Consider the following 12,169-nt stretch of genomic DNA (forward strand, 5'->3'; position numbering starts at 1 on the left):
GAGTCCCCATCCCTGGAGGTATTTAAAAGACGTGTAGATGAGGCACTTAGGGACATGGTTTAGTGGGCATGGGGGTGTTGGGTCGACGGTTGGACTCGATGATCTTAGAGGTCTTTTCCAACCTTAATGATTCTATGATTCTATGAAATGGCCCCGTGCAAATCTGCTGACACCAAAGTGAAGACAACTGCAGAGCAAACTTTTGCAGCATGAGCATCGCCTTGCAGCAGCTTTCCTTGCCCAAAATCTCTTTAATTTGAAGAATGGCGAATTCCCCTCGTCCTTCAAGTGCTTAGACTGCGGTTAAAACTGGAAAGCCAGTCCCCAGCTCCTTTCTGCCCTAACCGGAGGAAGAGCTGACCACCAGTGGAGATCGATCCCCGTGTTTGCCTCGCTGGGCGCGTGCAAGCCGGGGTGCGTGATGTGGGCAAGGAACTGTTTTAATAGGAGCTATTAACTTCTGGATTTCCTTTTCCTTGTTTGCTCAAGCTCTCGGGTTGATGTTTACTCAACTGTTCTTGCTTTTAATAGTTTCGGTGGTGTTTGATGCTGTTGATAGGGGAACTGCTGCCATGGAGTTTGTTTTCTAAAGGAAGAAACTTGGGCGACTGTGCGTGCCCCGTGCTGGGGATTTGGGGATCGTGGGTCGCTCTCAGGGAAAAGGGGCCTCAGGGGACTTCCCTCCTGGTGGGGTTCAGGAAAACCAGCCGAAACCCAGCGGGTGCTCCTCCATGGGAAAAGCTGCTCCATGTGCTCACCTGCCCGCTCCTGCGCATTCCCTGCTCGTCCTCCAGATGCGGATGTGCCGGAGACCGGCTGCCTCATCCCCTCTGCTCCCGCATCACTTGTTTATTCAGGGTGTGCTGGCAGCGGCGTGCCGGGAGTCTCGTACGCCTGGTGCGGGCGCTGCCTCTCCGTTACTGCTCCTCCTTCCTTAGGGAAGCGCTTCCCGTGCAGCTGGCGCGAGTCATGCGGAGCCCTCCCAGCCAGGGAGACCTCTCGGATGCCGGCTCCTGCCCTTCTGCTGCAGCAAAAAGCACTTGCTGCTTACCAGAGGAAAATGAAGGAGCATTGGGGGGGTCTTGCGCCCGTCGGCCAGCAAAAAGCCCTTGCTGCTTCCCAGAGGAAAATGAAGGAGCACTGGGGGGGTCTTGCTGTGCCCCCCCCCCCGCCCCGTGCTCGTCCCGGGTTTGCGCTGCTGGCACAGGGTGCAGGTGAGGAGCACAGGCACCTGCTCTGCAAATAACCTTTTACCAAAGCAGCCGGGAACAGGAGCCTGAGGGTTATTAAGGCTTATTGTTGTTATTATTATTATTAAGGCTATTATCAAGACTTATTCCCCTCATCGCCCAGCATCCTGCCGCAGCCTCCCTCTTCCTCCAGGAGAGAAATTCAGGCGCAGAGCTGGGATCGGGCCGGTTCGCCCCTGCCTGGCATCGCCCCCACGGCACGAGCATTTCTTCCCGTTCATCACCCCCACCCCGAAGCGGGATGCCGGCCCGGCACTCGGAGCAGGATCCCAGCAGGATCCCAGCAACAGATTGGTACCGATGAGCTTTCGAGTGCTCTAAAAATACTGAGCGGAGAAAGCGGGGAGCGAAAAATGACTGAGATTCAGTGAAATCAAAGGCATAATTAACATGCAGCCCATGTGAGTGTATTTTTAGGGCCCTACAAAAAGGCTCTAAAACATTGAATTCACATCAGCACGCGAATGTTCCAGTTTAATGGGATCCTGGGGCCTGTGGGGAAGAAGTGAGAGATGCTTAATTGTCAGTGTTTGTGTTTTATTCATGACTGGACGTACTTAGCAAGCGAAAACTGATTTGCTGCGGGCTTCTCGCTGCTTGTGTGGCTTTAAACCTTATTCTGGCCAGGGCTGGCGTATGCTGAGACGGGCAATTGCCCGGTGTGCTGGAAGGGCCGGTTGTTCCCGGTGTTTGCATGAGCTGTGCTTGGAAAAGGGATTCTCGCCTCTCCTCCCATGGGGAGTTCCCTGCCAGGGCTGCCTTGGGGTGCTCAGCGCTTGCGTGGGCTCTGGGGGGGGGGGGTCGGGGACCGAAGAAAAAACCCCCGGGGGTAAATCAGGAACCGCATTCAGCCCAGGAGGTCCCTGAGTGCGGGTGGCCGGACACTGGGAGAGCACTGGGAGAAAGCTCGGATGCTTCCCGTCTCCTCCTGCCTTCCCCTCGTGCCCGAACCCGAGGGCCACGGGGCGGTTTGCTCAGAGATCGGTGCTGCTGCGGCAAAGCCAAGGTAGAAACCAGACTCCTTCCCCCATCGCTCCGGCACCCGACACCCACCGGAGCCACCCAGGCGCTGCCGAAACAGTGCAGCCAGACTCGCATGGAGCCTTGGGTGTGATGAATCCTCCGGCCTCTGTGGTGCCGGGCTCGCCCACGCCGTCGGCAGTGCCCACAGCTCAGGTAGCAATTCGAGGTCTGATTCTGCCCTCGGGGACCTGCATGCGGCCGTGGCCGTGGCCGGTAGCTGACTCACTGCCCGTCCTTAGGGAGGGATTGTGGAAGCGACTGCCTTTCCCATCGGAGCCGGATTCATGCGGCACCTTCCCCGCTCGGCTGCGCAGGTGGAAGAGGGATGAGCCGGCACCGCGGCACAGATGTGGTCCCTGCAGGCTCGGCGGGGGGGGACGGGACGGGCGGGGGAATCGCGGCACAGAGCGGCTCCAGATCGTCAGCGGGATGGTGGCTCGTTAGGGGGGGGTTTTTTTTTTTTAAATGTTGTGAAACGGTGTGCAGATGGCACAGCCGCCCGGCCGGAAGGAATGGAGGAACATGAGATGCCAAGGCAGGGCTCCTTATTTTAAACCGCTTCCCTTGCCAGAGAACAAATGTGCCTCACTTCAAAGTAATAATTATAAAGCCTGGGAGAGGATCCAGGGAACCCAAAATCCTTCTGTGGGTATCGGTGCGTTGGCTGAAGCGCTGCTTCGGTTGGCGTCGTGCTGCCTGCCCGACCCCGCAGGCAGCTGCCCGCATTGCCGGGGCTGTGGCTGTCATCCCAGCGGGTCATGGCCGGCTCCGCGACCTGCATTTGGGGTCGTGCTGTGATTTAAAAGGGGAAAACAAGTTCCCTCTTACCTTGCACCCCAAGGAATAGCCCTGCACCGGGAGGATACGTCCCGTCCCTGCTCCGTGCCTGGGAGCAGCCCTGCCTGCAGGGAAGGCAGGCGTTGCTGCAACCGGCCTTATAAAACCTCCCAGCTTGTTCCTGAGGCTGCAGGAGGGGGATAAGGAGCCGCTCCAATTGCACCCTCAAACCCGCTGAGCGCCAGCTCCCCTCCCTGTCCCCTGCGTCAGGGACACCCGGGGCCGGGCGCTGCGCTGCTGCCTCCTGCCAGAGCCTGGCACGCTGGGTGTAACGGCGCTCGGTGGGCAGGCTGCCGTCTGACGGGAGGTAAATGCCAGTGCCTACGTGCGCCCAGGATTAGCAGCTGCCACGGGAAGAGCTGGAGCCAGCGACAGCTTGTGTTGTGAGAACTGCCTGTGCTGCAGACGGCTGTCGTGGGGGCCTGGGGGTCCCCTCAGAGACACCCGGGGTGCCCAGAAGGCGGCTGCCACCCGTTGAACTGGGACTCGCTGTTATTTTCTGGCCTGAGATCAAGCAATGCCAGGGTATGTGGGCCTGGCGAAGCTGCGCTTTCCACTTTACAGCTTGGGAGCGTGGGGAAGAAGGAGGTTAGAAGGGGAAACTGAGGCACACAAAGAGTAAAGGATCCTGAAGAGTGCAGGGAGGGCTGGGAACTGGTCCCCAACTCCCGCAGGGGTGTCCTCCTGCAGAGAGCATCCTTCAGTCGCGTAGCCAACGTGTGTCTTGCTCTCTCCTCCTCCTCTCCAGGATTCCACGTGATCCCCTCGGTGTCCAGCATCGTTCCCGAGAGCTGCCTGCTCATCGTGGTGGGCCTTTTGGTTGGGGGGCTCATCAAAGGGGTGGGTGAAAAGCCCCCCATCCTCAAGTCGGACATCTTCTTCCTCTTCCTCCTCCCACCCATCATCTTGGATGCCGGCTATTTCCTCCCTTTGCGCCAATTCACCGAGAACCTGGGCACCATCCTCATCTTCGCCGTGGTGGGGACGCTCTGGAACGCCTTCTTCTTGGGTGGCCTGATGTACGCCGTGTGCCAGCTCGGCGGCCCCGGCCTGAACCACATCGGCCTCCTGGCCAACCTGCTCTTCGGCAGCATCATCTCGGCCGTGGACCCGGTGGCCGTGCTGGCCGTCTTTGAGGAGATCCACATCAACGAGCTGCTCCACATCTTGGTCTTCGGGGAGTCCCTCCTGAACGACGCCGTCACGGTCGTAAGTGGATGAGGGGGATCACCCAAGGGGATGGGGTTCGCTTCGGTGGAGCATCTGTGGGTGGTGGCGCCGGGACGGGCAGCTGTCAGTCAAGCCCTGCGGGCAGAGCCGTAGACTGGGCCGTTGCACGCTGCCAGGTGCCTCCTGCCAGCTGCGCTGCGGCAGCTCCGCTTGCTCCTAACCTTTTGTAGGTGCAAAGCTAAATATAGCGGCTTAAAACACCGCAGAGGTGGGTTAAGGTGAAGCGTTTTACTTGGTGGTTTGGGGAGGCCGAGAACACATCGCCAGCCAGCTACCACCTCTTGTTGAAGAGCAGGACTGTGCCCGGCGCCTTGATCTCCCGGGAATCAGCTCTCCCGGGTGAAATTGCTGCCCGCTGCCGTGCTCATGCCTGTCCCCCCAGGGAAGGCGAGCAGGAGCGCGGAGGGGCTGGCGCCGGGTCAGGCAGCGCTGCCGTGTATCTCCTGTCTCCTTCCTCATGGTCCCTGATGTGGTCTTCCTTGCTGTCCCCCAGCTGTAGCACCAAGGAGGCGTGAGGACAGGACACGGCCAGCCGTGGCAAGGGGAGAGCCGTGGGGGCTGCAGCCAAGCTGGCATCTGCCTGGGTCACCCCTCGGCCCCAATCTTTTGAGCAGCAGCTTTGCAGGGACCTTTGGGAAGTTCGGGGGCCAGGCCACCCCTCTCTGGGGCCATGCCATTTCCAAAGGACGTCTGTGTCCAGGTGCTGGCTTGGCCGTCAGCGCAGCATCCTCCTCTACAGAGCTGACCTCTAAATTTACTTCTAACCCACTGCTTTTTCCTGGCTCTTCTCCCATATCCCAGCTGTCCACTTCAGAGCTGGCTGCTCAGCACGCTGCAAAGGCTGACGAGGAACATACAGTCCCACCACAGGGCTTTTCCCAGGCACTTCCCCCCCACTCTTGGCCAGAGGGGCTCCCTGCAGGGTCTTTGTCCCCGCTCCCATCCCTGACGAATGCTTTTGCCTTCTGCTGTCACGTCTGTCCCTGCCCGTGTCCCAGGACCCGGCCCTGGCAGGCAGGAGCTGGCACCTCGCCCTCTCTCTGCTTGCAAGCGCTGCCATCCCTGCAGGATGCCACGAAGCCCATTTCCCATCCTGACATGGCTGCGTCGGCTTCTGCTTTAAAATCTCCCCAGTAAATGTGTCTGGAGGTGGGAGAAGGTGATGCAGCCCGGGGTGGGCTCCTCTTCGAGGTTGCCCTTTTGGCTACAAAATGGCATAAGGGTTTAGGTTGTTCTCTGGGCTGAGCAGGGCAGATGTCTCTCCATGCGGCTGTCAGGTGTCCCCCAGCCTGGATCTGTCCTGACCTGCTCGTTGGGAAGCAGGAACAGTCTCTGGCTGGTTCAGACCTTGACCGAAGCCCCTCCTGGGACAGCGGTTGGGGCTGTGTTGGAGAGCAGAGCTGTCCCAGGCACATCTCCGATGGCAGCATGTCCCTGCGAGCCACAGAGGATGGGGAGCTGGTCTCTACGGGTCTGTGTCTTGCACAGCAAAGCACCACCAGCTTTTTTTGGCATGAGGCTTGGTCAAGCACAGGACCCAGCTCAGGGTCACCAAGCACCGGCACATCTCGTCTCAGGTGTGCCGTGCTGGGTACCTGCCTGGCTCCCTTTGCTGCTGCTCTCCCAAGGAAGGTCCCCGAGCAGGTCTCCTCCCAGGGGAGGCTATCTCTTGCCACTGGGGCAGTTTGAACCCCCCTCTCCCTTCTCCCTCCCAGGTCCTGTACCACCTCTTCGAGGAGTTTGCCAACTTCGAGCAGGTGACCATTATCGATATCATCCTCGGCTTCCTCAGCTTCTTCGTGGTGTCGCTGGGCGGTGTCTTCGTTGGCGTCATTTATGGGGTGATCGCTGCCTTCACGTCCCGCTTCACCTCTCACATCCGAGTCATCGAGCCCCTCTTCGTCTTCCTCTACAGCTACATGGCGTATCTCTCTGCTGAGCTCTTCCACCTCTCCGGCATCATGGCGTGAGTTGGGCAAGGGTGGGATGAGATGCCCTCCTGTCCCCAGGACCATCTGGAGGATTTACTCTGGTGTAACCGCAGCCCGCTGGCTGTCCCGGCATGGCCAGTACATGCCCAGTGAGGGCCAGAGGTGTGTTTGGACTGGGATATGCAGGGAGGTAGATGAGGGAAGTGACTCTACTGAGTTGTCCCGCAGATCCCGGGGTGCTGGCAGCCCATTGCCCCTTCTCCTGGGCACACAGTAGCAGGCAGGGCCTGCTGAGCACTCAAGACGACACGGTCTTGTGCTGCCTGGCTCCAGTGCTCACTCCTGCCCTGCCAGGGGGAAGGAGAAACCTCATGTTGCCTTCTCTGGAGGCCTTGAATAATTGCTCGTGTCTCAGAAGCCCTGTCCTGCTCTGAGGTTTGGTGTAAGAGCACAAAACGCTGCCGCAGGGCCAGTGGTTGGGGCTGTCCCCATGTCCCCATGGCTGCTGAGTGCCCCAACCTTGCCCTTAGGCTCATCGCCTCCGGCGTGGTCATGCGGCCCTATGTGGAAGCCAACATCTCCCACAAATCCCACACCACCATCAAGTATTTCCTTAAGATGTGGAGCAGCGTGAGCGAGACCCTCATCTTCATCTTCCTGGGCGTCTCCACCGTGGCTGGCCACCACTACTGGAACTGGACCTTTGTCATCAGCACGCTGCTCTTCTGCCTCATCGCAAGAGTTTTGGGTGAGGTGTCAGTGTGGTGGCAAAGTCCTTGGGGACGGTCATGAGCGATGGGCAACTCTCAGGGCCACGAGGCCCAAGTTTGCCTTGCTGGGGAGACTGGAGTTGACTGGGTGGCACTGCTGCACCGTGGGCATCAGCCTTGCTGGTGGTTGGCTTTGTGGGGAGATGGGGTTGAGGCCAAGTTTGTGCTAGATGTGGGGTTGAAGCTGGTGAGGAGTGTTGGGATGAGCGAGCAGGACAGCACCCACCTGTACCCATGGCCCCGAGGGCGTGACACTGCGCTGGGCTGCAAGCCGGGCTCCTGGGGGGGTCTTCTTCAGGGCTGGAGGGCATCCTTCACCGGCCGCTCACACGAGGCCCTGCCTCGCTCCCCCAGGTGTCCTGGTCCTCACCTGGTTCATCAACAAGTTCCGAATTGTGAAGCTGACGCCGAAGGACCAGTTCATCATCGCCTATGGGGGCCTGCGGGGAGCCATCGCCTTCTCCCTCTGTTATCTCCTGGACTATAAGCATTTTGGCATGAGGGACATGTTCCTCACAGCCATCATCACGGTCATCTTCTTCACAGTCTTTGTGCAGGTTGGTGGCACACAGGTGGTCACAGTGCGGTTTCAGAGGGAAAGGGGGTTATTCAGTGAGCCTCGTGTGTGTGGAGAGTGAGGAGCACGTCCCCAGCCTCCATCCCTGACCCTGTCACTGTCCCCCTTCTCCAAAAGCTCTTGAGGCTGCCAAGTGACACCGGCGGTGCGGAGCCCCATGGTTCGGCTGTGCTGAACCCGTCCCGCTCCCACCGGTGTGCCTCGGGGAGAGGTCTGATCCACCCTCCCCATTCCCTAGGGCATGACCATCCGGCCCTTGGTGGACCTGCTGGCCGTGAAGAAGAAGCAAGAGACAAAACGCTCCATCAACGAAGAGATCCACACGCAGGTAACCCGCTGCGCCCGGCTGGCCCTTCCCGCGCGCTTCTCTTCGCCGCCTTAGCCCTCTTCTCTCTCTGCTTCTGCCACCTCCACCGCTGTAACCGGGCGGGTTTACAGAGCGGGAGCTGCCCTTAAATCAGTGCCCAAGGTAAGGGGGGACGGAGCGAGGGCTCTCCCCCATCTGTGTCGCCCAGTGCCCGCTCTGACCCAGACCCCCCCTGTGCCCGGTAGAGCAGCGGCCCGGTTGCGTAGGACCGTGCTGCCCTCCTGAGGCCCATCCTGGACCCACAGCCCTGATTTTGCACCCCCTGAACGCCCTCACCCCTGTGTCAGCGGGGGTGTCGGGGTGGGGAGAGGGTGGGCGTCAGCCCTGTGAGCTGCCTACGCCTTGGACCTTCTCTTCCAGTTCTTGGATCACCTTCTGACGGGGATCGAGGATATCTGTGGTCACTACGGGCATCACCACTGGAAGGACAAGTGAGTGTGAAGGTTTGGTGACTCGGGGGACCTGTGGGGGAGATGGGGAAGGGTTTGAATCGTCACCTGGCAGGTTTTCCAGCCCTGTGCTGGATTTTTCCCCGGGCTGTAATATCCACACACACACACACGCTCCCCTCGATGAATTACGGCCCTGGCTTGGGTGCGAGTGGGGCTGCAGGGCCGCACCCCTTCACCACGCCACCCACGGCGTGCCCACAGCAGTGTGGGAGCTGCCGGTGGCTGGGCCCTGCAAGAGCTCAGGACCATCCGTTGTGGGTGCAAGCAGCTGCTGGGTGTTTCGGAGGCTGCCTGGCTCGGGAGGGAGTCGGGGAAGTTCTGGCCTGACCTGCGCTGGTGGGAACTGAACCATCTTCTGCTGGCCTGGGCCAGGGATGGGGAGCTGGGAGTGGGTTCCGGGGCAGTGGGAGGTCTGATACATCGCTGCTCCTCCTTTCCCCACATCCTCGGGAAGGCTGAATCGCTTCAACAAGAAGTACGTGAAGAAGTGCCTGATTGCGGGGGAGCGGTCCAAGGAGCCCCAGCTCATCGCTTTCTATCACAAGATGGAGATGAAGCAGGCAATCGAGCTGGTGGAGAGCGGGGGCATAGGCAAGATCCCCTCCGCTGTTTCCACCGTCTCCATCCAGTGAGTTCCCCGGCCGTGGCCACCCTGTGCCTCCGACAGGCGCCTGGCGTAGGCTGAGCGCTCCCCGCTAGTGGCCTCAGGGCAAGCAGCCGTTCGGTCCTGCCGTGGCCGTCGCAGTGTCGCTCTGAATCCTGTCTGTCCCCGCAGGAACATCAACCCCAAGACCCTCCCCGTGGAGCGCATCCTTCCGGCCCTGTCCAAAGACAAGGAGGAAGAGATCCGGAAAATCCTTCGCAACAACCTGCAGAAAACCAGGCAGAGGGTAAGGTGTCCCCCGGCACCGTGCGTTGCCCCTTTTGCTTCCCTGGGGGTGGCCAGGACCACTTCCAACCAGAAGCCCTCAGGGCCAGCTGGGCCCTTCACCCCCGGTGTCCCTGCCAGGCTGCCCCTCGTGTTCCTGGTCCGGCTCTCCCTCCCCGGGAGGCTTTTCCTCCTGGGGTGGTGCTGGGGTAGTGCTGAGGGGGAGGCTGGCTCGGTCGGTGGCTGAGCCCGGCGTTTAAACCCTTGCCGGGCCAAGGTGAGTCAAGATCAGGCATCCCATGGTAGCACACAAGGGACGAGGCACCAGCTTGCCTGGATGCGCTCTGCCCACTGGTGGCTGTTTCATCCGTCTCCAAGAGAAAGGGTGCCGTGACCTTCCTTTGCCTTTCTGTGTGGGGTTTTTTTTTTTAACCCGTCTCCTTTTCTTGGGGCCTTTTCCCAGTTGCGATCCTACAACCGGCACACGCTTGTGGCCGACCCTTACGAGGAAGCCTGGAACCAGATGCTCCTGCGGAGGCAGAAGGCCCGGCAGCTGGAACAGAAGGTGTCAAGGGGACGCTGGAGCCAGGGATGCTGGGGAGGAGGGGGGGCCGAGGGGGGCTTCCCAGCCTGGGAAGGACATCGGTCTCCTGCATGGGGAGGGGGCTGAGGTTCAGATGACAGTGGGTGACCCCAAGCCTTGGGGGTCCTCTGATCGCCCCAGGCTCTGAGCAAGTCCTTGCAGCACGGCTGGGAGGATGCGTGCACGTGTCCTCTGCGTCCCACTGCTGCTTCTCGCTCATCCCCGCGGCCTGGGGTCAATTCCCTGCCTCCCCTTCCCCATTTATCCCAGCCACTCCCGTAGAGACAGTCCCTCATGCTGCCATCCAATTCCAGATGAACAACTACCTGACAGTGCCGGCTCACAAGCTCGATTCGCCCACCATGTCCCGGGCTCGCATAGGCTCAGGTAGGTGGGACTGAGCTGCTGGGGGAGCGCCGCTGCCGGCACCTCGCCGGGCATCGCCGGCACTTTGGTGCTGAGGCGCTCGGGGGTTGTGTTGCCCTGCACCTCCTCAGCTCCTCTGCCGCCTCTCCAGCCCCGATCGTCCCCGTCCCGCTCCCCCGTGTGCGATGCAGCCCAGCCCCAGGGGTTTGCTGTTCTCGAGCCCAAGCTCTGCTGCCTGCGGCCCAGGCACGTGGTGGGCTCTGCCTGAGCAGAAGCACCCGGCTCGCTTCCCGGCACGGTTCCCACCGGGAAGTGAGCTTGGCCGGTCGGTAGATCTGTCCAGAGCTCAGCTCGCTCCATCCACACAGCCACGTTTCTGGCCGTGCCCCTCCCCGCCCTCTGCAGGGGAGAGGACCAGGAGCGCTCAGCCCTGAGACCTGCCCCTGGACTCCCGGCTTCTCCAGCACGCATTTGCCCTGCCATCTTTGGTTCCTCCTGTCCTGTGTGTCCTTCCCTGCTTTGGGGACAGTGTGACGGGGTGTGACGGGGTGTGACGGGGTGTGACGCTGCTGCCGGCGCTTGCGGAGCCGGCGGTTAATCGGCAGAGGGCAGCTTTGCCCCTTGCAAACGGCGCGGTCCTGGGAAGCAGGGCTGGGCTGTCTGGAGCGGCTCCAGATGGGGCGTGGAGATGAAAAAAAAAGGGATTAAACAGCAGACTTGGAAATTAGGGAGCGAGCGAGCCCAGGCATCCCAGCCCCGGACATCTGGGGTGCATGACCTGGGGGTCCCTGAGACCCCCCTCTCCCTTCCCCGGGTTATCCTGACCCACTTTGTTCATGATACCGCGCGATGGGCCCTGCCTGACCCATCTCTGCCTCCCCAGACCCGCTGGCCTACGAACCCAAGGCGGACTCGGAGAATCTGCCCATCATCACCATCGACCCAGCCTCCCCGCAGTCCCCGGAGTCCGTGGACCTGATGAACGAGGAGCCCAAGGGCTGCGGGGGCCTCCCGCCCTCGCCCGAGGAGGACGAGGAGGGGCTGGTGATGAGGGTGAAGGAGCCTTCCTCCCCGGGGACCGACGACGTCTTCACCCCGGGGACCGGCGACAGCCCCAGCAACCAGCGGATGCTGCGATGCCTGAGCGACCCGGGGCCTCGGCCGGAGCCGGAGGAGGGGGAACCCTTCATCCCCAAGGGGCAGTAGCAGCTGACACGCGAAGCCTCACGCGATGCTCCGTACGGTTTCTCTCTCTCTTCATTTGTTCTTCTTTCTTTGCTCTCCTTTTTGGTTTCCTCTGTCACTACACACCGGGTTTGGGAAGGGGAGACCGTCCTGGATGGACTGGGATTGCCAGGACAGCTCTGCCCAGCAAGCCCTGGGCTGACCCCGAGGAGCGGGGAAGGAGCCCCCGGGATGCACCGGGCTCCTCAGCCGCCGTGGCCTGGGGGCGACGGACGATTTACCGCCCGGTACTGGGATTTGCAGGTGCCTCGCAGCCCCGGTGGGGCTTTCCCGGAGGCTGCCCACCCGCTCAGGACCTGCAAGCGGCTCCTCGGGGCGGCTGCGGCCGGCGCGGGGTGGGCTCTGGCCGGGGAGCTGGGAGCATCCGCGGAGGCTGCCCCACGGCGCAGCTTCGCCGCTTCCCGGCTTGCGTTTTGCCTGCTCCCTCGCCTTGCTCCGGAGCGGAGGGATGGGAAGACGGGAGCCAGGCTCTGCGCCGGGGCTGGCGCGCCCACCACCTCACCCAGCACCCTCCAAGGGACCTCGGGCTCGTGCCGCTGCTCCCTCTCTTGGCCGCTTCCCCTACGGGGCCGGCTGCCGCCCAGGAACCTCTCCTCCAGCCCTGCATTTCACGCCAGGTCTTGTTAAATAAATATCCTATAGCCATGCAAGGGGGGAGCCGGGTCCCCCC

The 12,169-nt window shown here is 61.4% G+C and overlaps 1 protein-coding gene across 1 annotated transcript; it reads left to right on the forward strand.

Annotated features, from left to right (window-relative positions):
- Positions 1 to 1,491: 1,491 nt before the first annotated feature.
- SLC9A1 (solute carrier family 9 member A1) lies at positions 1,492 to 12,163 on the forward strand. Its single transcript, XM_009276268.1, has 13 exons — positions 1,492 to 1,544; positions 3,321 to 3,391; positions 3,859 to 4,319; positions 6,056 to 6,306; positions 6,802 to 7,019; positions 7,396 to 7,598; positions 7,857 to 7,946; positions 8,346 to 8,416; positions 8,892 to 9,065; positions 9,213 to 9,327; positions 9,769 to 9,870; positions 10,203 to 10,275; positions 11,138 to 12,163. The coding sequence occupies exons 1-13, from the start codon at positions 1,492 to 1,494 to the stop codon at positions 11,458 to 11,460; spliced, it is 2,205 nt and encodes a 734-aa protein (XP_009274543.1). The 3' UTR covers positions 11,461 to 12,163.
- Positions 12,164 to 12,169: the final 6 nt, after the last annotated feature.

Source organism: Aptenodytes forsteri, unplaced genomic scaffold (assembly GCF_000699145.1).
Source record: "Aptenodytes forsteri isolate BGI_AS27 unplaced genomic scaffold, ASM69914v1 Scaffold321, whole genome shotgun sequence".
In the NCBI taxonomy this organism is placed as follows: domain Eukaryota; kingdom Metazoa; phylum Chordata; class Aves; order Sphenisciformes; family Spheniscidae; genus Aptenodytes; species Aptenodytes forsteri.

Bases quoted from the DNA above. Each gene is read 5' to 3' on its own strand.
- SLC9A1 (XM_009276268.1), top strand. From the start codon at position 1,492: ATGCCGGCCCGGCACTCGGAGCAGGATCCCAGCAGGATCCCAGCAACA. The intron at 1,545-3,320 runs GTACCGATGAGC...CCCCTGCGTCAG, and splicing joins AGGATCCCAGCAACAGATTG to GGACACCCGGGGCCGGGCGC. The intron at 6,307-6,801 runs GTGAGTTGGGCA...CCTTGCCCTTAG, and splicing joins CACCTCTCCGGCATCATGGC to GCTCATCGCCTCCGGCGTGG.